Genomic DNA, 26,811 nt, shown 5'->3' with positions numbered 1-26,811 from the left:
ACCAGTCACTTCCTTAGAGGATACTGAAATGGCCACTAAGTTTTAGAAAAGGTGCTCTGTCTGGCATCATAGGCCCTGAGGGAAATGCAAATTAAAACCCGGCATTATTTCCCCATAAGCATTGCTTAAAATAAGAAAGATGGTATAATTAAAAATTGTTTTTTAATAACTAAACCTATTTTGCTGATGGGTACCATATAGAAACAAGCTAGTATTACAAATAAAACTGCTCATCTTTTACAAAAATTAAAATGACTTTCAAATGTTAGGGAAGAGGTGGAACAACTGGAACTTTCATGTATTGCTGGTGTGTAAACTGGCCAAACACTGTGGAACACTGTCCGTATCTACCAAAGCTAAATATACAGCTGCCTTATGACCCATCAATTCCACTCCTAGAGACCCAGGAGAAATGAATGTGTAGGTCTATGGAGAGACAGGTAAAAGAATGTGCACAGGAACTTTACTCATAATAACCAAATAACAAACAACTTATTTTGTGTATTTACACCATAGACTACTAAACAAGAATTAAAAGAACTACCATTACACACAACATGGAAAAGAATCACTATGAATGAAAGAAGCCAGATACAAAAGAATACATATTCTATCATTCTAATTATATGAAGTTTAAGAATAGAGAAAACCAATCTATGGTGATAGAAGTCAGAAAACAGTTGTGTCTGGGAAGGAGAAGAAGTATTAATTAAAGCAAAGGCATAAGGGAATCCTTGGAGCTGGAAATATTCTGCATATTGATTGGGTGGCAATTATATATGCACACATTCATGAAATCATATACTTAAAACTTTTTGCCTTTGACTGTATACACTTCAGTGAAAAAATAAAAATAAAAATAAGACCTTTTGAGAGGGGACCGAGAGATGACCCAATGAATACCATTTAGTGCTTACTTTGGAAGCTGCCCAGTCAATCCAGCCTTTAGCACAAGGGTCAACGTTAATGAGCACAAGGCCTTCCACGAGCTCTGGATGATTGAGCTGAAATAGACAAAGACAACAGTTTGAAAGTTCCACTCCCAGCATTCTTCTATAAACACTGGAGCATGGTTAATCAATTCTTATGTATTATGCCATAATGCCTCAGATTTGAAAGTAAGACCAGAGAGGTGCTAGGTGCAGAATATTTGGAAAAATTGCTCTTTAAGTCTGACTTAACATCTGGAAAACCAGTTCCTTAAAATGCTATGAAATGATCTTGCCTGGCAAGGATCTGTGAGGAGACATGATATTTATTTCCTCATCAGAGGAAGGCACCTGGTAGTATCTCTGCAGTTGTTTAGCTGGGAAAGTACCCTTGGAATTACTTGGCATAAGGGGCTGCTGAGGCTTAGACTGGAGAATTTCACATTCACATAGCCTTGACCCCAATAGGAGCTTCTTACGTTTTTTTTGTTTTTTGTTCTTACCCCAGAAAGCACCTGAATGGGTGATACCACCCTACCCCAAAAGACTGTCCTATCACCCAGGAGGCATCTGAAAAACATTTCTTTAAAAAAATAATTTTTAGATTTTATATTTATTAAAAAAAATTTTTTTTAATGTTTTTATTTACTTTTGAGAGACAGAGAGAGAGAGAGACAGACAGAGCATGAGCAGGGGAGGGGGAGAGAGAAAGGAAGACACAGAATCTGAAGAAGGCTCCAGGCTCTGAGTTGTCAGCAAAGAGCCTGATGCGGAGCTCAAACTCGTCAACTGTGAGATCATGACCTGTGTCGAAGTTGGACGCTTCACTGACTGAGCCACCCAGATGCCCCTTTTAGATTTTATTTTCAAATAATCACTACACCCATCGTGGGGTTTGAACTTACAACCCCAAGATCAAGAGTCACAAGCTCTACTGACTAAGCCAGCCAGGCACCCTTGAATTAAGTAAGTAAGTAAGTAAGTAAGTAAGTAAGTAAGTAAGTAAGTAAGTAAGTAATTAGAGTGTGTGTGAGAGTGAACACACACAAGTGTGCACAGGGGAGGAGCAGAGGGAGAGGGAGAGAGAGAATTTTCAGCAGACTCCACACCCAGTGTGGGCTTGATCTCATAACCGTGAGATAATGACCTGAGCAGAAATCAAGAGTTGGATGCTTAACCAAATGAGCCACCCAGGCACCCACCCTGAAAAAATTTCTTAATTTCTGTTTCTTAAATAGAAATCAACACAGACATTTCTATTTACACTCAAAACTCTCCAGTTTACTTCCTTTCCCTCTGATTACACTGATTATGCTCACTATAGAAAATCTGATAAACAGAAATTAAAAAAATTAGGAAATAAAAACTTGTATTATCCAACCACACAACATCAGTCCCTGTTAATTAATATTTTGGTATACTTCCCTCTAGTCCTTTCCTATGTCTATCACAAACTATGGTGAATCTGTATTTTAATTTTTTTGTTAATGTTACAGTATATGTGAATCACATATCATTACAAACTCTTCTTATAAAATTTTAATGGCTTCACAAAATTCCATACATGTTCTCTAAGAATTACTTTTTATTGATGATACCCTGCCCTCATTCGTGATTTTTCAGGTACTGTAAGTACAAAACAGGGCTTTCTACAAACCTTTTTCTGTTGTTGACAGAATTTACAGAAAAACTGACATAAGACCCACAGTAGTACCTGGTCACTAACAAAGCAGTAGAGCTGTGACCTAGGCAGTGCCTCAAGGGTAGCAGGACTAATCCTCTGTACTTACTGCAAATCTGCTGAGGATGTAAGCTCCAGCTCCAACTCCAATCCCAATGATGCTTTTCAGACTGTGAAAGGGGACATACCAACACTGATAAGATTAACTCACTTGGAGGGGACATGGCATAATGGAAAAAATACAACTGGGTTCAAATCTGGCTCTGATGCTTACTGGGTTCTAGAAGCTGGTCAAGTTTTTTTTAACTTTCTGAGCCTCAGTTCCCAATCTATAAAAGGATATAACCACCTATTTCTAAGTTGATTTTAAGGGTTAAGTGAAATATGACTAAAACCTGGAGTCATTCTAATAGCTCCCTCTCCTATCACCTCTATGTTCAACCTAACAGTAAGTCCAAAGAGTCTACCTCCAACATATTTCCATCTATCTCTATATACTTCACTCCAGCCCCAGGCATTCAGTATCTAGTCGTCTCTTGCCTGACTGCTGTAATAGTTTAATGGTCTCCTGCTTTTTCTTCTTTACTCTTCTCCAACTCATTCTCCCCACAGCTAGACTAATTCTTTTTTTATTAAAAAAATTATTTTTAACATTTATTTATTTTTGAGAGACAGCGACAGAGAAGGAGCAGGGGAGGGGCAGAGAGAGAGGGAGGCACAGAATCTGAAGCAGGCTCCAGACTCTGAGATGTCAGCACAGAGTCTGACACAGGGCTCAAACCCACGAACCGTGAGATCATGACCTGGGCCAAAGCCTGACACTTAACCGACTGAGCCACCCAGGCGCCTCTAGAGTAATCCTTTTAAAAAATATAAACAGCTTTCCTGAAATGCAATTTAATACCTAGAGTGACCATTTAAAAGACTAAACTGAAAAAAAAAAGGCAAAATTAATGCACATTCTTATCTAACCCTTTTTTAAATTCTATACCTGAAAGAAAAAAAAAAGACTAAATTGGGTATCACTCCCCTACTTAAAACTTTTCAATATTTTTTTTTGTCTTTTGAATAAAATCCCCAATTCTTACCTGATCTGTGAGACTATGTAATTGGGTTCTTGTGTATTTCTCAAATTTCATTTCATGCCTTTCTCCTACTTGCTCATTTGGTCCAGGACTTCTGGAAATATTATTCCTTCTGTCTGGAATCCTCTTGCCCTGGCTCTCTGTCTAGGTACTGGCCTAGACATGTTTTTAGAGAGGCATTGCTCAACTAGCCTTATCTCTGTAAACCTAGCCCTTCTCTGAGGCATCACCCTCACTGACTTCTCTTACAACACTTTAGTTGTGATTATTTGCTTATTTGTTGTTAATTATTCCTCCCACTAAAATGTAAGTAGGCTCTGTGAGGACAGTGACTATTCCATTTGTTCACCATCGTAGTCCCTAGATCAGACACATGGTAGAAATTCAATAAACACTGTGTTAAGGAACTGCAGAATGAACCTACCTTAAGTGGGTAAGAACAGGAGGCAGCATTTCAGCCAACTCATCCATTGTGGGGTACTGGTACCTGAAATCCAGAAGGATACCTCCTGAATTAGAATGCACCCACATTTCCCAATCACAAGAACAGCCAGAAGAGTATGGGGTTCTTAGAGAAAAGCATTCCCTTTACCAAAGGCAGAAAGGAGATGATGTGTGGAAATGACTGTGACATGCTGTGTCTCTCTCTAAGACTTCCATGCTGAGAAGAAAGGAGAAGAATCTATGTGTTTCTATTTTCTAAAGGGCAGTCTCTGGGACCAGAAGAAGCCATTTGAACAGAACAGGTAATATGGCTCTCTCTGAAGGCATTTCCAAATCCCTAACAATCACTTCAACTGGGATTGAGGCTCAGCAAACTTCCAGCAATAACAGCCAATTGAGGAGGTGGCTTTTGGTCTGGGGCTTATAATCAGGCAGCTAAAGGCAAAAATAAACAAAGCTTTACTGGGCCTAACCACATTGGACCCTTGTCTATTTCTCAAATTTCACTTCATGCCTTTCTCCTACTTGCTCATTTGGTCCAGGGCTTCTGGAAATATCATTCCATATCCTAGACTCCTCATCATGAATGCTGATTTGTTTTACTTAGACATAAGATAATGTGGTTACTTTATCGCTTTTGAATTTGGTGTATGATATGAACTACATGATCCTAAGATGGTCAAGCAAGGCCAGGAGCCGATTCAGACTAGGAACCCAAGAAAAGAAGGGAGCATCCATAAAGATTACAGAATCAAAGATGGAAAGAGACCTTAAGACAATCTAGGATCTACTCTATATGTGACAGGGGAATCAGCCTGCCTCTGCCTGAAACACTTTTTAAGTGATGGAGTGCTGTTGAGCCATTTGTACACAAAACAGAAAAAAGGAACCAGATATAAATCTTGTTGGATATAAATTGGTCATTGGTCAATTTGCATCTGAGAGACAGAACAGCCCGAACATGTCAATAACATGGATTCTGGAGCCAGACTGCCTCAGTTAAAATTCCAGCTCTGCTACGTATTTGTTATGGGATCTTGGCAAAGTTACTTAATATCCCTGGGCCTCAGTTTCCTCGCCTGTACAGCAGGAATAATAGTAAATCTATCCCATAGTTCTGTGAGGGTTAAATGACTTAACAGATATGAAGCGTTTAAAGCAACGTCAGGAATGCTGTTTAAGTCCAATGTAAGTGTTGGTTATTTTTTACCTGCAATGGTCTATTTCACATCAGTCCCTGGCAGAGGCAGCTCTGGAGAGGAGCCAAGGGAAAGGGGAAGAATCTGTAATTTCACAGCTTGTGCTTTCACTCCCCCTTCCAAGGTCTTTTCCGTAATTACAATGTCCATGGAAGAGTGAGGGAGACTGCGGTTCCACCATGCAAAGCAGGTTTAGGATGAGGCCAAGAGCTCCAGGGCAGCTTCTCAGAATAAATGTTTACAAAAATATTCAAATTCCCATCACTAGACTGGGAAGTAAGGTTGGGGAGGTGCTCCCAGGAAGTACAGATGGATTGGAATTTGTTCTAGGTAGTTGGAAGTTTTAGGGAGGGACACAGAAATGACATTTTAAAAAGATGAGGAAGGGGACAGATAAAAGACAGTGACATGTGGGTGTTTCAGACACTTAAGCCTTGCAATTACAAGGTGACAGATTCCCATCTATGGAGAACCATTCCTGGACATAGGAAAATATGCAGTTTCCCTCAACAGATTGTATGCAACAGTCCTCTCAGAGCAAGGAAAGAAAGAGGATAGTTGGTTGATAAGTATAACCACAGCCTGTGCTAAAATCAACAGGAGAAATCAATGCTACTTCTCCCACTGTAGCTCAATCATTTGCTCTTCTGAATGCATGGCTTCTAGAAGGTCTTGCTTGTGGCCTTACCCTGTTGGGAAAGAAGGTGCACCTTCCTGCTGGCCTGGGGCATCCACATGACAGACAGCAAAGTGCTGGGTGATCTCTTGCATATCCTCAAAGTTAAAAAATGCATTGAAACAGGATTTATCTGCAAGAATAAAAATACTCATAAGTCACAGACTCTCTCTCTCCCCAATTTTCAACGGAGTGTCCATACAGTCCTCTTCATTTCTCTCCAGTTTTCTTCAACTCAATTAATTCCATATCATTGTCCTCTTTCACTCCTTTTATTCAATGTTCCACCAAAATGAGATGTCAGAACAATGTGATTCAAGCTGCCCTAAAGGCTGAATACCAGACATCCCAATGACCTGAAAACGACACTGAATTCTCAATTCTACAGTGTCTAAAAAATGGAAACCAATTCTGGTATTGCACAAAATAATCTTGCACCCATCATGCTGTCATTTCTCACGTACCTTATTCCCCCATCTGACACAGAGACGCTGACTATATTCCAAGAATGTGGCTAGAGTAAATATCCTGGGCTACTCACATTCACCATGTGGAAGACTGTCCCTTGGAAAAATTGCTGCAGTGTAGAGATGGGCTGCTGCTTTAATTTCTACCCTGTTAGTATAACTGCTTAAATCACTTCTCATGCTTAAGGGGCTACAAAAGCTCCAGCACTAAACTGTAGCCTCAAATAAATGTAGGCCACCTCTGAAAGCCAGAGAAGCATGGGAGAAAAACATACACATGTACAGGCTCTAAGCCTGTGGCTAGAGCCAGAATCTTATACTATCTAGAGAAGTCCACTTAAAATCACTGATGACAGGCTATAGGAAGAACACTTTCACTAATTCATTGAAGGGCTCACAACAAAGTTAAGTTGAAAAAAACCAAAGAAGTATAGACTTAAACAAAACAAACTGATTTCTATTCTACTCTTTTTTTTTTAAAGACACACTTTATTATTATTATTTTTTTAAGTAAGCTCTATGCCCAACGTTGGGCTTGAACTCATGACCCTGAGACCAAGAGCTGCATGCTCTATTGACTGAGCCAGCCAAGTGCCTCTCAGTTCTGCCCTTAACCAGTTCATCCTTTACCAGTTAAGACACAAAGGTGAGATATAATTCCAGTATCCCCCAAACGCATTTTCCTGCACACTTCCCAGACACTTCAACCCTGCACTAATATGTGTAACAATGAGGAGGGAAGGTTAAGCCAGAGAGGAGAAAACCTGTGCTGTTAGAATACTGGGGTTTCTTCTTTTTAAAAATAAATATACAAAGATTAATTATTATAATAAAAAAGGAAGGTATAAAATCAAATACATACGATTGAGGCCAATGTCATGATATGTCAGAATAACTGGTCTGTTTCCCTTTGGGAGGCCTCTGATGGTGACGTGAACCACACCGTGAGTTGTTTCTATGTCATGTTCCTGTAACAAGACAATGTATTGTCTCAGCAAAGGCAGAATGTACTTCCCAGATGGCTGAAGTTCCACAATACCTATTTATTGCTATTTCTCACTAGCTGGGGCAGGATATATCACTGAACCATAAGCACACTGGAGACATGTTATACTGTATAGCATATTCCTACTTTCTAATTCCTTTCAGATAAACTAACAAATGAGGGGAAAAATACACCTTCTCATCCACAAAGCTTACTATCTTTTTTTTTTTTTTAAGTTTATTTATTTTAGAGTGTGCAGGGGCGGGGCAGGGAGAGGGAGAGAGAGAATCCCCAGCAGGCTCAGTGCTGCCAGGAAAGAGTCCCACATGGGGCTCAAACCCAAAAGTCGTGAGATCATGACCTGAGCTGAAACCAAGAGTTGGTTGCTTAACCGACTGAGCCAATCCAGGCGCTCCTAAAGCTCACTATTTTAAATGAGGCAAGTCAGGGATCTGTTGAGAATACACTTGCAAGTAGCTTTTAAAAGATCAGCAAGCTGGGTAAGGAGCCAGGTAAGACATGGGGGAAGAAAAGGAAGCAGAAAATATGAAGGAACTGCTGGGTAAAAGCCAGATGTTTCAGAGCCTCTAACCTCATATTCAGCAACTAATAAGTTCAGTAGATACTTATGGGTGTGTCTGCCTAAAATCCCTTCCCTTTCCTGGCAGCTGCTCTCCTGTGTCACCCATACATTACAGGAGGCTCTTGGCTGCCAAGTTTGTAGGATGTAACCTTATGGTCATGGCTTACTGAAGAGAGGTGAGCATCTGGTCCATGGTGGGTATGTATCCTTCCCTGAGAATTTGTAACTGGGACTAAGAGATTTTATCTGCAATTTGGTTCTTCTCTTGAAAAGAGAAGCAGACTTGGGAGCTTTTAGTAAACATTTCCACTGCTCTAATTCTTTTTTTTTTTTTTTAATTTTTTAACGTTTATTTATTTTTGAGACAGAGAGAGACACAGTATGAACGGGGGAGGGGCAGAGAGAGAGGGAGACACAGAATCGGAAGCAAGCTCCAGGCTCTGAGCCATCAGCCCAGAGCCCGACGCGGGGCTCAAACTCGCGGACCGCGAGATCGTGACCTGAGCTGAAGTCGGACGCTCAACCGACTGAGCCACCCAGGCGCCCCTCCACTGCTCTAATTCTTGGTTCTAGCTGTATATGGTCTTAATTTCTGAGACATTCCTGAATTGCCTCTGGTTCAAGCTAGCTTGGGTGGGTTTGTTTCCTGCACCCCCAAAGAATCCTAACCAAGTCAAAGAGTAGAGTTCAAGATGTAGTCAGAACAGAGCTCAGGAACTAAACAAAGCTCGAACAAGATGCAATTGGAGCTAGGACCAGCACTAAGAGTGACTGGGTAGAAAAGAAAGGAACTGTAGAAAAGCCACTGAGGTTTATTCTAGTCCTCTTCGATGTCTGTATTTCTCAAAAATAAAAAACTATTATGTCTAGCCTAGTGAATTTTTGCTGATGAAGTCCTCACCTATCTCAGACAGTCTTATAGTAGATAAGATAAGATGTAGCTAGGATAAGATTAACTGTCAATAAGAACCCCAGCAAAGGCAAAGGGCTTCCAACTTAATTTCCTATCAAATTAGGAACCTCATCAGAACTCTGGTTTCTTCTCTGATGTGGGGCACAAAATAGTCATAGGCTAATTCAGTATCAGTGTATCATAGTATCATAAGCCCCAGGCTGGAGCAGATAATCTCTATCAAATCAAGTCATGAGTGACTGTTTCTGTATTTCTCTATTTCCTATTCAGGCCTATTCAAAACACTTGGAAAGGGGATGTAAGAAATGAAGGAAAGAATCAGATACTTCAAACTGCCTATGACGTATAGGGTTTAGAAGAGATGAATATAAAGAAATAAATTCCTGTTACTACATGAGCATTTCTCTTGTAGTAATATCAGAAGTACTGAGGAACCCCTCACCCCCACCACTATCAAGTTTCTTCATTAAACAACTATTTACTGAATCCCTAACGACCAGACCCTGGACCAAGGTCTGGGGATAAAAGTGAACAAGAGAGATGTGATCCTTATTCTCACAGAGATTATGTTCTAGACAGGAAGGCAGGCAATGAACACACAAATCAACCAACCCATAATAATAGTATGTGATAAGTGCTAAGAAAGAAATAAACAGGAAACCATGATAGAAAACTGAGGAGAAAGACATTAACTCTATTAGCAGCCAGGAAAGTGCAAATTAAATTTAATGAGATGCCATTTCACATACACCAGATGGCAAAAATTTTAAAGTTAGGTAACACCAAGTGTTGACCAAGATACAGAGAAACAGGAACTCTCATACACTGTTGGTAGGCATGCAAACTAGAAAAACTACTCTGTAGAACAATCTAGTAATCTCTAGTAAAGCTAAGAGGTATCTATCCTACAGCAGTTTTACTTTTAGGTGTAATCTAAAGAAATTCTCAAACACAGTCACACACACAAAAGGATATATACAGAAAGATACACTGCAGCCTTATTTATAATGTCAAAAAAATTGGAAATAGCCTAAATATTCATCAATAGGAAAACTGATAAATAATGATCTATTCATATAATGAAATACAGATTAAAATGAACTAGAAGCATTAATATACAGATAAAATCTTAAAAACATAATGCTAAGTAGAAATGCAAAAGGGTATGTATGTATCGCTTACATAGATTTTTTAAAAAGCAACATTACATAGATTGCATGTTTATATACATACATTTAAAACATAATACTTAGAGAAGGAATGTACACTAACTTTAAGATTTTGTTTCCTTCTGGGAGCTGACAGATTCAGAAAAGGAACTCAAGAAGGCTTTGATCTCTCTTGTGTTTTAATACCTCCCCCTCCCCCCATGTTTTACTTCTTGAGAGAAGGAATAAAGAAGAAGAAGCTGGGTCCTGCCAAATGGATGACGCTACAGGAGAACCCAAGTTGAAGAGACTGCAACAATTTGTCAGCTTCACAATCAGGTTGCCGGAGCCTTCAGTAAAGTTTTGCTGAAATACTCCAGCTTGGTTTCAGCTGTGCTACTGAGGATGGAGGGAAAAACCAGGTAACACTGTGGCCCTAAGGCTAGCAGGACCTCCCAAAGCTAGGTAATTGATAATGAGAGCATGGGGCTGGGGGGGGGAGCGGGGGCGGGTAGGATAGTTAGCTGTCAGGGAAGTTCAGAAGAAGGATGATGAGAAGGGAGACATAACAGAAAGGGAAACGTAACTCTGTAACCATTTCTTAATCTGGAGAAATTCAGAGTTAAAACTGGATCCCTACAAGACCTCAACTTTTTAGGGAGATCTCAGCCCCTACTTCCCCATTATAAGCCTCAAATTATGTAACGACTCAACTATTCATGGGCCAAGAGTCCTGCGCCCTATTTGGAGCAACACTTGGTTGTGGATGTCTCATTCATTTTCAAAGTATGTGAATGTAAATGTTCTTGGTAGAATAAAAAATATGAAAAGAAAGGAGACACTCACCTCCATGTGGACTCATAAATATATCCTTTGCAACTCTGTGTGTGAATAGCTGAAACAAGTCTCCATCTGGAGATGAATGTGCAGGGACCCTGGCTATGGTCAGGCAATTGCAGGGGTGATGTTGCTGCCGCCTTTCTGCTTTAGTCAACGATCATCTGTTTCACAGCTGCTTTTCCAATTACCTCACCCTTCCCCAGCATTCTAGACAGTGTGACTACACAATGAGAGCCCCTGCTCAAAGGGCAAAGCCCAAGTAGTGTCTAACAGGCTCTGGTCATAGATCTTTCCCAGCACTCTGATTATTTATCATCTCCAAGGATATGGACTTCTTAAACACAATCCCTTTATTCTCCAGGCTATAAAATGACTTGAAATCATATTGGTTCTGTCTCCATCCTGGACTGCATCTCCTTCTTAATCAAAGACGTAACTTTAGGGGCCTCTGGGTGGCTCAGTCAGTTAAGCATTCGACTTCGGCTCAGGTCATGATCTCAACGGTTCGTGAGTTCGAGCCCCACATCAGGCTGTGTGCTGACAGCTCAGAGCCTGGAGCCTGCTTCGGATTCTGTGTCTCCTTCTCTCTCTAACCCTCCCCAACTCGCACTCTGTCTCTGTCTCTGTCTCTGTCTTTCAAAAATAAATAAAAACATATTTAAAAAAAAGATGTAACTTTCTTTTTTCTTTATATGTTTTTTATTTATTTTGAGAGAGAGCACATACGTGAGCGGGGAGGGGCAGAGAGAGAGGGAAAGAGAATCCCAAGCAGGCTCCACGCTGTCAGTGCAGAGCTCAATGTGAGGCTTGATCTCAGGAACCATGAGATCATGACTGGAGCCAAAATCAAGAGTCCTGGACACTTAACCAACTGAGCCACCCAGGCATCCCTCAAAGATGTAACTTCCAATCAAAGAGTTTTTTTAAGAATTTAAGAGTTTATGGGGAGGGGCTGGGGTGTGAGGACAGGTTAAACAGGTGATGGGGATTAAGGAGTGCACTCGTAATGAACACTGAGTGATGTATGGAACTGCTGAATCACTATACTGTATACCTGAAACTAATATAATACTGTGTTAACTAACTGAAGTTAAAATAAAAACTTTTTCAAAACAGAATTTAAGAGTTTAAGGATATTACCATTATTTTATAATAATCAATTTTCACCTTTTTTTTTCTGAGTCCTCATCCCTCAGCTAAATGTGCTGTTATCAGAATTACAAAATCTGACTTGCCTTTTCTCTCTGAATTCAGTTAATTTTTGATCACTTCATGCCCGTTAATACTTCTTCTCCCTGGCAGTCTGAAATAGTTTAGGAAGACTTGAATGACAACATACTCTTGGAAATATCAACATTTTTGTTAGCATGGAATTTTATTGTTTCTAATAAGCAGGCTACTTATGAGCCTTGGATACAGTTTTTGTTATTATATAGAAAACATATTTTAGGTTTATTTATTTATTTTGAAAGCAAGTGAGTGCCTGTGCATACATGTGCATGAGTAGGAAGGCAAGAGAGAAAGGGAGAGACAGAATCCCAAGCAGGGATCTCTGGCATGGGGCTCAATCTCACAAACCCTGAGATCATGATCTGAGCTAACACCACGAGTTGGATGCTTAACTGACTGAGCCACCCAGGGGCCCCAGGAATTTTTGATATAATACCTCTACTATCTTACCTCTGTGTAGGGGCATAAGGTTTTTTGCATAACCTCATTTACTCCCATAGAAGAATCTGCCTCTAAGATTATTCAGCCTTCTGCCTATCAACAGATCACTTTTTCCTTTCTAAAGTTCCATGACACTTTTCCCTGACTCTAGTCTCAACATTCTCCCTCCTCCTCTTACCTCTTTCAGCCTAGTTCAGTCAACACTCTTGCAGACTGTTTCTACTGTTACTTCTCAACCACCCACAACTCTCGGCCTTTACACAAATCATGCTCTTCATCTGAAAGCCTCTTTTATAATATGTCCATACATAAAATCTATCTTTTCTTCCTTCAAAGCCAACTCTAGTATCATCTTCACATAGCCATAGTTAACAATGAGGAGAAAAAGAGTGAATGGTTATTTAACCCACATGCAACAGCCAGAACACTGACTTTCTACGTAGAAAAGTCCAGGCAGGAAGGGTTCCGGGTCTGGCCAATTCAAACACCCCACTCTCTGGCCACAAGGAGTGAATGTACACGTAACCCATGCTAAGCCAACAAGAATCTGCCCCTGGACTTTTGCCTAGAGATACAGGTAAACATCTTTTAAGCAGTGAAGCTAGTAACCTGAAGTTGGCAGCCATTGTGCCCATGATATGACAGAGCTCATCAGAGAAATAAAACCTTCTAGTGACAGGGGAAAAGGGAAATGAGAATTGGGGTGCTGATAAAAAGCACTTTTGCTATTCCTGTAAGATTCTTTTTACCCCCCAATGAGAAAAAAAGTCACCTATATCTTTAGAACTTACTAAAATCAACCTCCCTCTTCCCCACTCCCCCAAACAACTATGACAAAATCAACCCCAAAAAGATGGGGCATCTCAAGGGGAGGAACTATGAACAAAGGCCACCAGAAAGGAAAAGCACGTGGCAGAAGTGGGGTAGGCCAGAAATAATTCCAGCTCTCCTGAGAGTGGGGAGTATATATAAAGGAAGCAGTGGGACAAGAGGCTGAAAGGTGGACTGGGGCCACATTCACATCCTTCAAGGCCAAAGAGGAGCACGGAGCTGGTCAAGCTTTCTAACACAGATTATAGCAGATAGTTGAACTCCAGATCTCTCCAAACACCTCTTTTCTGGGGAAAGAACTTTCAGGATACTTATTTCACTTAATTCTTATTTTGGAAACGTGCCCATTCATCAAATGATCTTCAAGAGTTTAAAGCTGTTTAATGATTAATGCAATTAGATGTACATTCCTGAGGTCTTTATACCTATTGTAGCTTTTTCTTTTTCTTTTCATGACATCAGGTATATCACCCATTGAATTGTAGTAGTGGTACCAGGAATAAAAAATTAAGGAATTTTTAACTTTTCAAAAAGAGAGTTTAAAGCTGTTTAAACCCCTTTAGAAGAGGCAGTCACATATATACATTTGAATTGCACTACTAAAAACCAATCCTCACAGTTGGGTTCTATAAATCAGTTCCCCAAAGAGTTACTGCAATTAAGCAGCTAGCATGAAATTACTCAGCCCTTGGCCATGCCTGGATTATTCCAGGAGCAAGAACTCCATTCTTATGAATGCACTCCATTATTAGCCTCTTCTATGGGAATGATATATCCTGGCAGACAGCAGCTTTGCACTCTCCATTAGTATTTATTAAGTACCCCTCTGGTAGAAGTGGAAGGCAATTTGATAAGATATGCCAAGAGCTCTAAATACGTTCATTCCAAGAGTCCATGTAAGGAAGTATTCTACAGTGTGGATAAAATTTATGCACAAAAACGTTCAGTGAACTGAACGTATTATAAATGATCTAATTTCCAAAAATAATGGAATAGTTAAGTCATGGTATAGCCAGATGAGGAAATACTAGGCATCTCTCAGAAATTATTTTTGAGTGTTTAAAAATGATACAGAAATGAGACTGTGTTGTAATTATGAAGTCAGAAAAGGGGACACAAAATTGTACATCCAATTTGGCAACTATATAAATTTAAAAGTTACTTTATAGGGGCATTTGGGTGGCTTGGCTGGTTAAGCACCCAACTCTTAACTTCGGCTCAGGTCATGATCTCGCAGTTTGGCAGTTTGTGGGATTGAGCCCTGCGCTGGGTTCCACGCTGACAATGTGGAGTATGCTTGCAATTCTCTCTCTACCCTCCTCAAAATAAATAAATAAACTTTTTATTAAAAAGTTACTTTTATAAAAATTATACACACACACCTATTTCAACACCAAACATAAGAATATAGTTGTCCCTAGATTATATGAGTTTTTTTCTTGTTCTGTATAATTCTCTGTGCTTTCCAAATATTCAACTGTGAGCATGTACTCTGCCAATAACCTGAACATAAAAGTAGAAACTGAAAAGAAATAAAATAAAAGATGGTTATCTCTAGGTAGCAGGATCATAAGCAACCTTTATTTTTACACTTTTCTAATTTTTTTCTGATGTTATATAAAGTGTTATTATTTATCTATTAAGATTTTATTTTTAAGTAATCTCTATACCCAATGTGGGGCTCGAACTCATAACCCTGAGATCAGGAGTCACATGTTTTCCTGACTGAGCCAGCCAGGCACCCCAAGATAAGTGTTATTTTTTAAAAGCAATGTATCATATACACTTGCTATAGCATATGTCTCAGCTCTAATTCTAAACTTTTTTTAAAAAGAAAAAATTTTCTTTAATGCTTATTTTTGAGAGAGAGACAGTGAGAGCCAGGAAGAAGCAGAGAGAGAGAGAGAGAGAGGGAGACACAGAATCTGAAACAGGTCCAGGCTGAGCTGTCAGCACACAGCCCGATGTAGGGGCTCAAACTCACGAACCGTTGAGATCATGACCTGAGCCGAAGTCGGATGCTTAACTGACAGAGTCTCCCAGGCGCCCCTCTAATTCTAAACCTTTAAATGGTTTCACAAGGAAAGGAAAATTAAGCAGCACCCACATAGACAAATGGACAATAAGCCTGCTGATACATTGTTTCAACTGGCAGTAGGCTCTTTTCTCCTTTCTCATCAATCCTAAACACATCACCTCTAACCACCCCTTCCCACATTACCTTATACCCAAATATAACTGCTGTTTGTCTCAGTGGAGTTAATTATCAATGAAGTGACTTAGGACAAACAAAGAACCGAGAAAAATGGTAAACTTTTTTTTAAAGTAAGATCTGGGCCCAATGTGGGACTTGAACTCACAACCCCGAGATCAAGAGTCGCATGATCCGCCAACTGAGCCAGCAGCCAATGCCCTGAGAACTGGTAAACTTCTAATTATAATTTCAATTACTGGAGGTGAAAAAAAAAGCATGTAGTTGATTGGTAAAGAAAACAGAGGGAAAAGGTGGCTCATAGTGACATTATGAGCTTGGCTGATGATGCTAAGGTAACTTCCTGGGGACGTCATCAAATATTCCTTAAAGATTTTTCTGAGGCAAGACAGAGATCAGAAGGAAACCCTGATTAAATAGCTTCAGGTAACCTAGTATCACAGTAACGCTAATGGTCAACACCAATGCAATGCTGAATGCTTTAACATTTACTGACAATGTTGGCTTTAGATCTGTTTTGTCTCCTAAGAATGCCCAATGGTTTCTGGGAAGCCTTCACGCAAACTAGGCCATTCTAGACTTCTTATATCACAGTTCCTAGTTTTTGGGACTTCTATCGAACTGTCACTAGACTCTTGATCCAGCTGTCTCCAAAGCATCACATAAGCCTTTAACAAAGAGACAGACAAGAATGGTGGTAGAAGATTTGTGAGAGCTAGAAAGAGGAAAAGAGAAGGGTCTATGGTTTTTTCTTCTTTAGAGCACAAAGAACCTGTACATTCAAAACAGTGACAGACACGTGACAGTGACAAACACCTGCCACCATTCTATTTGTATTAGGACGGAACTAAAGTTATATTTTACAAGGCCAGAATATGTTACTACATCAAAGCTTCACCAAAAATATCATGAGTTTTTGCCAGACTATTTTTAAGCCTTAATTTAAAAAAACTGATGTATAATTATATTTCTAAAACTCAATTTCATTTATATCTAAGTATACTTATGTGTGAAAAATTCATAAAGAATATATACCAAATACCATACACTAGTGAAATAACAAGTAATTTTTATTTATTTACTTTTTGTTTTCTTATCTACTTTGCAGTGAGCATGTAGTTTTTTACATTTCATTTTTCTTTTTGGGGCAGGAGGTACTTAATTTGGTGAAAATCAAATCAATGTATCCACACTTTTTTTTTTTTTAAAGTAGGCTCTTTATCCAGAGCGGAGCCCAACACAGGACTTGAATTCACAACCTTGAGATCAAGACCTGAGCTGAGATCAAGAGTGAATGCTTAACTGACTGAACCACCCAGATGCCCCTGCTTCTACACTTTTAAGTTGAAGTGTATGTACGTATATGTGTGTGTGTACACACACACACACACACACACACACACACACACACTGTTGTTCCTGGGATTTTTCACTTTGAATTCTACTGTCACCCTTTCTCAAATGATCTCCTTCTAGGTAAATTATATCAGATATTAACAATAGCCAAATTCAACTGGTTCAACCTAGATCCAAACTATAACTGAAATTAGGTCAAGTTAAAAACAAGTAAACCCAAACTTGACTTTAACAGCACTAAGTTGATTCTCTTATATATATATAAAGTACCAAACAGTCATACCAAGAGGTGTTTGATACTGGGATTCAGAAATCTGTAACAATGCTATGAGCCTATCCCCTAACAAAATCAGTTTCAGCTGTTCTGTTAAAGAATTTCAGCTTTCAGAACAACTCAACTCCTTACAACATCTCAGCTGTGGACATTTTCAGATGGGAAAGAACAGGCAATAGATCCAGGAAGAGTGGGGTTTTGCAACCCCAATTCCACCCAATGGCAAGTTATGAAACCTGACTCTCAATTTCCTTGTCTGTAAAACAAGGATAATAAGAACCACCTTGTGATAGTGCTCCAAGAACTGGAGATGTGTATATTTAGTATCTACAGTAGGTACCCAATATTGCTATGATGTAAGTGTGCATGCAAGATAAGTATTAGTTCTTCCTTTCGATGCTAATGCTATAGACAGACTCCAATGTACTTAACATAAAATGCATATCTGAAAATAACTATTTGCCTATGCATATACAGGATGGTTGAATCCTGGAAGCAAGGAAGCTGGTTTTCCACACCTTCCTTCTCTGCCTAGTACCCTCTGAGTTTACTTCATGTTGCTTCAGACAGCCACTGCTATGAATCCATCTCCAAACATAAGGTTCTCATTTCCATGTACTCACTTCTTCCTCCCATTTCTTTCAGGGCCGGTCAACAGATAAATTAGGTAGATGGAGAGATGCTGGTTCATTTTATTGATCTGCAAATTGGCAATAGAGCTACAGGCAAAAGCAACTAGGAAGAATAATATCATTTAATTAAGGACTAATGACTCAAGTTGAATTTTGCATCTCCAAGCATAAAGCCAAAAGAAATCTCCAGTTTGTGTTAATGATACTTAGTTAATTTGTCTTTTTCTTTTAGAAAAAGATTTCGTTGATCAGTCTCCCCTCCAAACTCTCCTCCCCCACCTTCTCTGCAGTGAGGTGACACCACTCCATTTAACACCTGTGACTGGGGTTTCCAATGGAGTTCTTAATCAGAAAGTGACAGCTCAACCCAGTAACATACAACCATAACACAGGCACCTGGCAGGCAATTTTTGAACACTACAGCAAATCGTTTTAAATAAACCTGATCCAATGACCAAAAGAACATGAAGGAGTTATGATTAGCTATGAAGAGAGATCCACTTCTACAAGGCCACCAGCACAGGGAGGGAAGCACTGCAGAAATCCTGTACATAGCCCCCCTTGGTGCTTGTACAGTCCTTACCTGACAGTCAAAGTCCTGGAAGTTTCGTGTACCAGTCTGTCAACAGAAGGCAGAAAACACAGTCAGTTTCCCCATGTGGCTTCCCCAAATGTGCAGCAAATTCAGTTCACAGTGCAAGCAGTGCACGTGCAGCCTTTTGGTCACCATAAAGCTAAAATGATTCTCATCAAAAGGCTTCAGAGACAGGGTGGGCTCCTAACATGTAAAAGGTAAGATTACACTTTGGCAGGCTTCCTGTAAAGATAAAGGAAAGGAGCCTGGCTGCCCAGTAATGTAATTTCCTGCTTCCCTCCCTAAAGAGAGCAGTGAGAACCTGTGGGAAGAGGATAAAACAAGGATCAAAGTCTTAGGGCACAGTCACAACCCACACAGAAAGTATCTGGGAAAAAGGGGTTGGAGGCCAACCCTGAGAGGAGCAAAGGAGGGCAGGAGCCAGGGTGCCCAGAACCAGGAATTAAAGAAAGAATCAAGAAGAGAACAAAGATATAGATGGATCAGAAATGGAAGACTTGTAATTTAACAAGGGAAAAAGGCAATATCACTGAAGGAGGGAAAGACAGACAAAACAGGATTCCTAATACACTGGCCTATCTGTTGCATCCCATAAAATTGCTGATAGGAAAAAGGACAAGTCACTGAGTCATTTCAAAAGTAGAACATAGTCAAAAGATTCAAGGAGAATTCACCAGACTTCTAAAATGAGATTATATCATAGTAATGTTTGTTTGGGAAAAAAAAAAAAAATCAATGGCAATGACTCAGAGGCATTTTTATAGCATTTCAGATGCCAGAGTTGCAAAAATATGACCTAAGAGTATACAAAAAGGATAATGAGTGATATATCTGAGAGGGGAAAAAACCATTCTGACCTGATCTTTCATAAAGTAAACACCCCCACCCCCTGGGGGAAAACGTCTCATTATTTAGAAACTGTGTTAGAGTAACATATCTGTTCTGTCTACAATTGACTTCCAAGAGATGTGGAGCCACTACTAAACACGTTCCCAAAAGCTGCCCCTCCAGACAGGATCTAGATTTCTGATCCCAAGGGAGTATGAAGAAGTCTGATACCCCTTTTCAAGATCCTCTTAGAAACAGTTCTGTATCCTCTACCCACACTGCTGGCAGAACAAAACAGACAGGTTAGAAACACAGCCCACTGTGTAAAAACAAACCAACCAACCATACACACACACATAAAACCTCTAAGATATAAACTGTCCTCTCTATAAGAGTTAACTAGCAGAACCTACTGAGATAATCTAGAGTGACACTATCTATTAGGGTAGCCATTAGCCACATGTGGCAATTAAAATTAATTAAAAAATCCAGTTTCTCTGTCACATTACTCAGATTTCAAGTGCTTGATACACACATGTGGCTAGTAGCTACTCTATTATTGGGCAGTGCAGATACAGAGCATTTCCATTATTGCAGAATTTCCATTTTTCCACTTCCATTACTGAGAACTTCTGGATAGCACTGATCTAGAAGCAGAAAGCTTCTGAAAGAACAAGGCTAGGGAGGAGCACACCCTTGTTTCTCTAAAATCGGCAGTGAAGTCACAACAGATTACCAATCACAGAGACAGAAGATGGGACCAAGAACAGGAAAGAGTGGTAGAGACAGCTAGTCTGAAATATTGCTCCTGGCATGAAACCACATTCACAAAATAAAGTCTGATGCAGTCACAGCACGGAAGGACACCTAAGACACCACGCAAACGGGACTGGGTAGCACATCTCTGAGGAATGCTGTCGTTGGCAACAAGGATCATAATGTTCCACGGCTCCCACTAGCCCCACAAAATGCCTGAGAAGTCCTTCAGAGAAGTCACTGCATTTAATTTCTAGTTAGATTGTGAAAAGCAAAAGGAAGGGCCCTCTCATGCACTACTAGGGTAGATGGTTTAAGTAGGATATGGTGACTAAGCAAAAATAAAGGATACAAACAGTCTTTACAATTTGACCTCAACTACATTAATATGCACCAAAAAAAGACTAGCAGAAAAATACCAAAATGTTAACGACAGCAGCTATTTCTCAATAGAGAGATGATGGATGATTATAATTTTCTTTGTACTTTCCTACAATAAGGAAGTAACTCCCTTTTTGTAATTAGAAAAGTAGAAAACAAGGATTTGGTATGATACAAAAAATATGTTTGTAACTTGTTATTTTGTAATATAAGATTTAAAGATTCATTTAATCTTTTGAGGAATAATGTATAATGATATACAAACAGACCATATTAGACTTCAATCTTTTGGCTTCCCAGAGGTTCCTTTAGAGACTTAGAAAGATTAAAGAAAATCACTCTAGACTGAACTAAAATCTTGGTCATAGAAGAGAGACACAAATTCGGATGAGCTCTTTGGAAAGCAGCTGTCATTGTATGCATGAGTTTTCCTTCCTCACAACCACATGATCACAGTCATGAGGCATTTTTTGAGTTCCTAAAGACTGAGATGAGCACAAAACCTCTGAAATACCAAAAGGAGAAAGAGGCAATTCTCTCCAGAAACCAAAGCCACCCTTTTTCATTAACTATCTAGCAAAAAACAACTACGTGTTCCTTATCCAACATTCACAGCTAGACTCCCAGAAAAAAGGTACTGTAACTGGACAAAAACTATCTAACAGTTGTTGACTTTAATTCCAGTATAATTAATGTGGTATTATATTAGTTTCAGGTGTACAAGGTAGTGACTCAACAATTCTATACATTCCTCAGTATAACACTTGTTATTGTTGTTGTTTTAAAGAGGCACCAGGTGGTCTTGGAGAGTGGCTACAGGCTTCCTGAGTGATCATCCTAGAGAAAGGATATGATTAAGTCTGTTTCATAGTATTTGGCATCCAGAGTTTCTGAATGGAGATCATTAGCTGGTCCCCTCTCAACTGTGGTAAACTGAAGCCATATTCCCTGAATTCATTAAAAATTCAATACTACTCACTGGGTGCATCCTAGAAGAAAGAATTCCCTAGGGACTTACCTATCTCTGATATTAGAGGTACATGGTTATACTCTAACAAAATTCCCAGAAATTTCAAGTTCTGGGTGTTTTCTTTTTTCTTTCTGTCCATTTTGAAGATACCATTAATTCCATGTTCAGAGAGATTCTTGCACTAAGCAGACTTAATTAGCAGAAAAGGAGTCAAGAAAAAATTAAAATAATAGAATAATTGGAGGAAGACAGTAAAAAAGAGTGGGCCAAGAAAAAAATAATTACTGAAAGTTGCAGTCAAGGTAGACGCCAGCCAAAGGGAGTATTTCCTGGTGTAGCCTCAAGACTACATGTAGAAGGTGAATGAAGATAAATGAAGCAGCTCAAGAAGGTAGATTAAAAAGTCATTCTCTCAAATATTATAAGCCTGGAGAATAAGCAAGAAGCAACTAAGAATAGATCAATGAATGAAGAGAAATATGAATAGAAGGACGATGGGGGGAATTTAAAAAACAATTGCTAGGGAGAAAAGAAATGTAGTTTCCCGACATGAGATCTAGTCAAGAGGCATATATAGTTTCAAAAGACAGAAAACAACAGATATAAAGAAAGACAAGATGCATAAGACCTTAGAACCAACTACCAACAGGAAGAGATTTGGGGCAAATATACCTGTTCTGTGAATCTGAAGTATGGTAGGGTACCTCTATTCCCAGTCCTGGTACTCAGTAAACACAGTAAACATCATTTTTAAAGGTTATAAGCATCTCAAAATAGAGATATTCAATTTGAGTAAGAAATGAACACCAAAGTTACATGCACTTTAGGAACTAAAGTGGGGAGAAGGAGTTGTTACAATAATAAAAGTTTTAGAAACAAGCTGATTTGAAAAAAAAAACTGTCAAAGAATAAAATATGGCATTTCTAGTAACAAAAGACAATCCCTACCAACAGAAAGTGGAAAGATGGGTAACTGTATAAGCAGAAGGGTTAGATAAACCTAGAAAATACCTTTTCTTTGTTAATAAAGATTAATTTAATCAATTAACACGGATTAATAAATCAATGTTTTTACAATCATCAATAAACCTTTATTTTAAAAAGTTTTTTTAAGTTTATTTACTTTGAGAGAGAGTGGGGTAGGGGCAGAGAGAGAGGGGAGAGAGAATCCCAAGCAGGCTCTGCACTGTCAGTGCAGTGGGGCTTGAACCCATGAACTGTGAGATCATGACCTGAACCAAAACCAACTGACACTCAACCAACTGAGCCACCCAGGCGCCCCAATAAACCATTTTTAAATAGAAATCTGATCAAGCTGAAAATCCAAAGTGAAAATTATATACATATATATATATATATGCATGAGTGTGTTTGTGTGGGTATATGTGTATATATATTTAAAGCACTTATATTATGGACTTCAAAAAATACAAAGAAACTGAGACTTCACAAAGAAATTTATAAAGAGGTTAGATACTTGGATAAAACTGTCTACAATCAGATAATCATCTGTACACTGCTGAAAAAGTACAATTTCAAGTCTAAAATAAACTCTTCTATAACATACTATCAGGTTAATGTCATGTGTCACTGACCGCCTGCACTAAAAACTCCTTAGGTAGCTTGTGGCTATGGCTTCTTCCACTATCTCCTGCTGATCTTGTAGCCAGTTGACAGTGGTCTGTCACAGTGGTACCATTACTTGCTTGGGAACTCATTTCCTGCTCCAGTCCCATCTAGGCCATTTATGACAATATGTGACAATCACTTCTTAGCACATTAATAGACACCCACCCTCCAGTGCATAGTAGAGGTAGCACTTCACAAATAGTCTTTAATGAAAAGGTCAACAACTCTGTTTTTAACTCTAAAAAAAAAAAAAAAAAGAAAGAAACCTTGGCACTAACCCTTCGCCTGTCTCTGCTGTCCTGAAAGTTACAAACAAGCTCATTCATGGGTTTTCTCTCCTCTGCTTACATTTCCAGTCATGAGTAGAGACGGAAAACTTAAACTGCGATACGGTCTATCTCACTTTCTATTTTAACAACCAAAAAAGGTAAATAACTTGTTTCTATTCTCTCCACTACTTATTCAACCTACTTGATGTTTCCTCAATTCTGCAGAAGCCAGTTGTGGCTTTCTGCTTATTTTCTCAAGACTGCCCCTTGGCTTTCACTCGGTTCAGTATTTTTTGTACCATTTTTGTACATTTTTGTATCATTTTGTACCAAATCCTTTTTTTCTGGTGTTCCAATTACAAAAAGGAAAGTACACGCTCACTGTAGAGAAGTATAAAGAAAATTATAACCATCCATCATCTCTCTATTGAGAAATAGCTGCTATCATTAATGTTTTGCTCTTCTTTTATTAGTCTTTTCTGGCGCATACTTTAATATAGTTGAGGTTAGAGAAAATGAAGCACAAATCAGTCAGCTCTCCTGCTTGTTTTAAGGTTGAGGAGGTTGGAATGACCAGCTTCAAGAGGCAGCAGGTGGTGGGCAGAGCCCTAGACCCCCTGATCCAAGTTGAAGTCAACAGATGTGGGTTCACCACCCTTCTAGACACTACCTTTAGACAAGTACTATAACCTCTCTGAGCCTATCTGTAAAATGGAGTTAAAAATACCTTTAACTACTTATTTCATAGGAGGTTGGGAGATTTAAAGAAGATAATATCTGTGAAAATGCACTACAAATAGTTAAATGCTATTTAAGAAAAAAAATCGGTTCACATTTCTATACAATGTCTGCCCCCCAAAACAAAGATAAGCACTGGCAATTGCTTCTTTTCATTACTGGAGCCAAAACAGGCATGGCAAAATTACCCACTTCTTCACAATTCTGAGCCACAGACAAAATTACAAGCATACTAAAATTAAATGGGAAAAGTACCAACAAATGACAAGAGACAAGTTAACATAAGCCTTGCTTAAAGCTATTCTGAGAATGCTTCCTTATAGTCATCTCAGGACAAATCTCTCCATGACAGGTTGGGTCTAGACTTCCTCTAGCTCCCTGAAGCTTGGAAGGGTACAGCAATGTTTTCTAGCTAAGAGTATATCTATGAAAATGGGCAAAAAGACGAGATGAAATGATACACATCTCTAGGCTTTTCCTTAAAGAGACATGGCAAGCCACAGAGGTGATGAGGTCACATAGTAGAAAGGACTCAGGGTTTAGAATATGACAGACCTGGGTTTCAGTCCTGACTCTGCCACATACTGACCGGGCAAGCCAGTTTTTCATCTTCTAAGTGAGGAAAAATACTATCTACTTCAAAGGGATACTCTGATGATTAAAAGAAAGTACGTAAAGCACCTGGCACATAAAAGGTGCATAATCAATAATAGCAGGATAGGCCAAAAAACTTGCCCCCCCCCCCCCAAAAACCTTCCAGACATCTACTCCTATCAAAACTTGAAGGCCTATCCCCTATGGCAGTGGTTCTCACCTGGGGAGACTGTGACCCCATGGAATATTGGACAATGTCTGGAGACATTTTGGTTGTCACAACTGAGTGGTATTGGAATCTAGTGGATAGAGAATCTAGTGGTATTGCTATAGTGGAATGCTGTTGAATGTCCTACAATATGCACAACAGTCCCCACAACAGTTATCCATCCCAAAACATTAACAGTGCCAAGACTGAGAAATCCTACCTGACAGCAAGCATTCTATGGCATTCAATCTGAGTAAGCTATTTCACCTTTCTCATCCTTAGTTTTCTCATCAGCAGTATGGGAACAAACTGATCTGTGTTCCCTATACCACTGGGCAACTGGGGGATCAAATGAAATACCTGATGAAGGGTGTTACCATCGTACCTTTCAGAATGTATGCAAAAGCACACACATGCTGGGCAAAGACAGAAGCACTGATGTACTGGGCCAGGGGGACTAAGAGGGTGGAACTCTTTGGGAATGCCTCACACCAATCTTCTTCTGCAAAGCTGGGCTAGAGCAGGGGAGCTTTCAAGAATAGTGAGGAGATAGGAACACTTCTCAGGGAGAGAGAGAGCATGGGAAGTGGGTAGGAACAGCACATCAAAGAGAAGCTAACAGATGTTAGGAAGTGAGACACTGACTGAGTAGTGTCTTAGACTGCCTGGGCAGCCTGACACAGCTCTGGAAGCTGAAAGTCCGAGACCAAGATTCCAGCAGGGTTTGGTTTCTGGTGAGAGCTGTCTTCCTGGCTTTCAGATGGCTACCACCTCCCTATGTCCTCACATGGGGGGTGGTGTGTAAGAGAGAGAGTTCTCGCTCTTCCTCTTATAAGGCCACCAGTCCTACAGGATTAAAGCTCTACCTTTATGACCTCACGTTACCTTAATCACCTCCTAAGGGCCCTATGTCCCATATGGTGACATGTGGGGTTAGGGTTTCAACATGCAAGTTTGGGGTGAGGGGATGAGCACAATTCCATCCATACCACTTGGGCACACTTTAGACACAGCCAAGGCATCACTGAAGCCTCAAGAGAGGAAGACCCAGGTGTTAATTTATTGTTTTTCCATGGTCATATACATTGAATCTTTCCTCTTCCAGCTGCCTTTTCTATGAGATATGCAACAAACTGCTCTTTCATGCAGGCACCTGCTCAGGCATCCTGTGCCCTTCTGGGGTCCAGGAAGGATCCTCCTCCTATTTGTACCTCAGTCCTCAAATATCCGAGACCCATCAGGGTACGGGTTTCCAACAATGACTAACCAGAATCACTTTAGGCATGGTTCTCAATTTCAGGATTTTTTTTAAAAAGCTCAACCACACCCCAGACCAATTCAGTCAGAATCTGGAGAATCTCTACCAAAAATCATCGGTGATATTTAAATCTCCCCAAGTAATTCCAATAAGCAGCCAAAGCTGAAGACCACTGGTCATAGAAAAGTGTGTGGTATGTGTGTGTGTATGTCCTGTCTCCCTCCCCTTACATTCCAATTTAGCTAGTCTACAGTGGAAGCCAGCATTCCCTATTTCTAAACAATTCCCCAGTTGATTCTGATGATCAGCCAGGTTTAGGATCGATTACTACCTTCCTGAAGTTAAATTGTCTACTTCCACCTGCCTTGTAACTATTCATTTCTGTGGCTATACATAAGCTCTACAGATACAGATTTTATTTCCTTCCTCCTTGTGGCACATTATTTTGGGGACAGCCAGAAGACAGTAAAGACGGTCAAGATTTTCTGAAAAGATGAGGGAAAGCAGCAGGAGAAACCAAATAGGGGCTAAAAAAGGTGTGCAGCCTGACGAAGGAGAGGGCAAAATCTCTAGTAAAAGATAAAAGATGGGGTGGGAGTAGGGTAGAGAGATGAGGTCATAGGAATGAAAATGGGACTGACAGGATTCAATAGCAAATT

At 39.7% G+C, this 26,811-nt stretch overlaps 1 protein-coding gene across 5 annotated transcripts in view; it reads right to left on the bottom strand.

The window, feature by feature from the left end:
- NDRG3 (NDRG family member 3) overlaps positions 1 to 26,811 on the bottom strand; it is a 66,967-nt gene that overhangs the window by 20,326 nt on the left and 19,830 nt on the right. For 2 of the 5 annotated variants that reach the window (XM_027070032.2, XM_027070035.2), the window contains exons 3-8: positions 18,510 to 18,545; positions 7,344 to 7,449; positions 6,027 to 6,147; positions 4,120 to 4,182; positions 2,720 to 2,780; positions 918 to 1,004 (exon numbers count right to left, since the gene is read on the bottom strand). In XM_027070032.2, the coding sequence (XP_026925833.1) occupies positions 918 to 1,004; positions 2,720 to 2,780; positions 4,120 to 4,182; positions 6,027 to 6,147; positions 7,344 to 7,449; positions 18,510 to 18,545 (474 nt within the window). Of the gene's footprint in view, positions 1 to 917; positions 1,005 to 2,719; positions 2,781 to 4,119; positions 4,183 to 6,026; positions 6,148 to 7,343; positions 7,450 to 10,956; positions 11,310 to 18,509; positions 18,546 to 26,811 lie in introns of those variants that run through there. The other 3 variants (XM_027070034.2, XM_027070036.2, XM_027070037.2) reach the window with 2 other exon arrangements.

This window comes from Acinonyx jubatus, chromosome A3 (genome assembly GCF_027475565.1).
Source record: "Acinonyx jubatus isolate Ajub_Pintada_27869175 chromosome A3, VMU_Ajub_asm_v1.0, whole genome shotgun sequence".
Taxonomy (NCBI): domain Eukaryota; kingdom Metazoa; phylum Chordata; class Mammalia; order Carnivora; family Felidae; genus Acinonyx; species Acinonyx jubatus.
The sequence above is the reverse complement of the archived record's forward strand: the minus strand, read 5'-3'. Positions and strand labels throughout refer to the sequence as shown.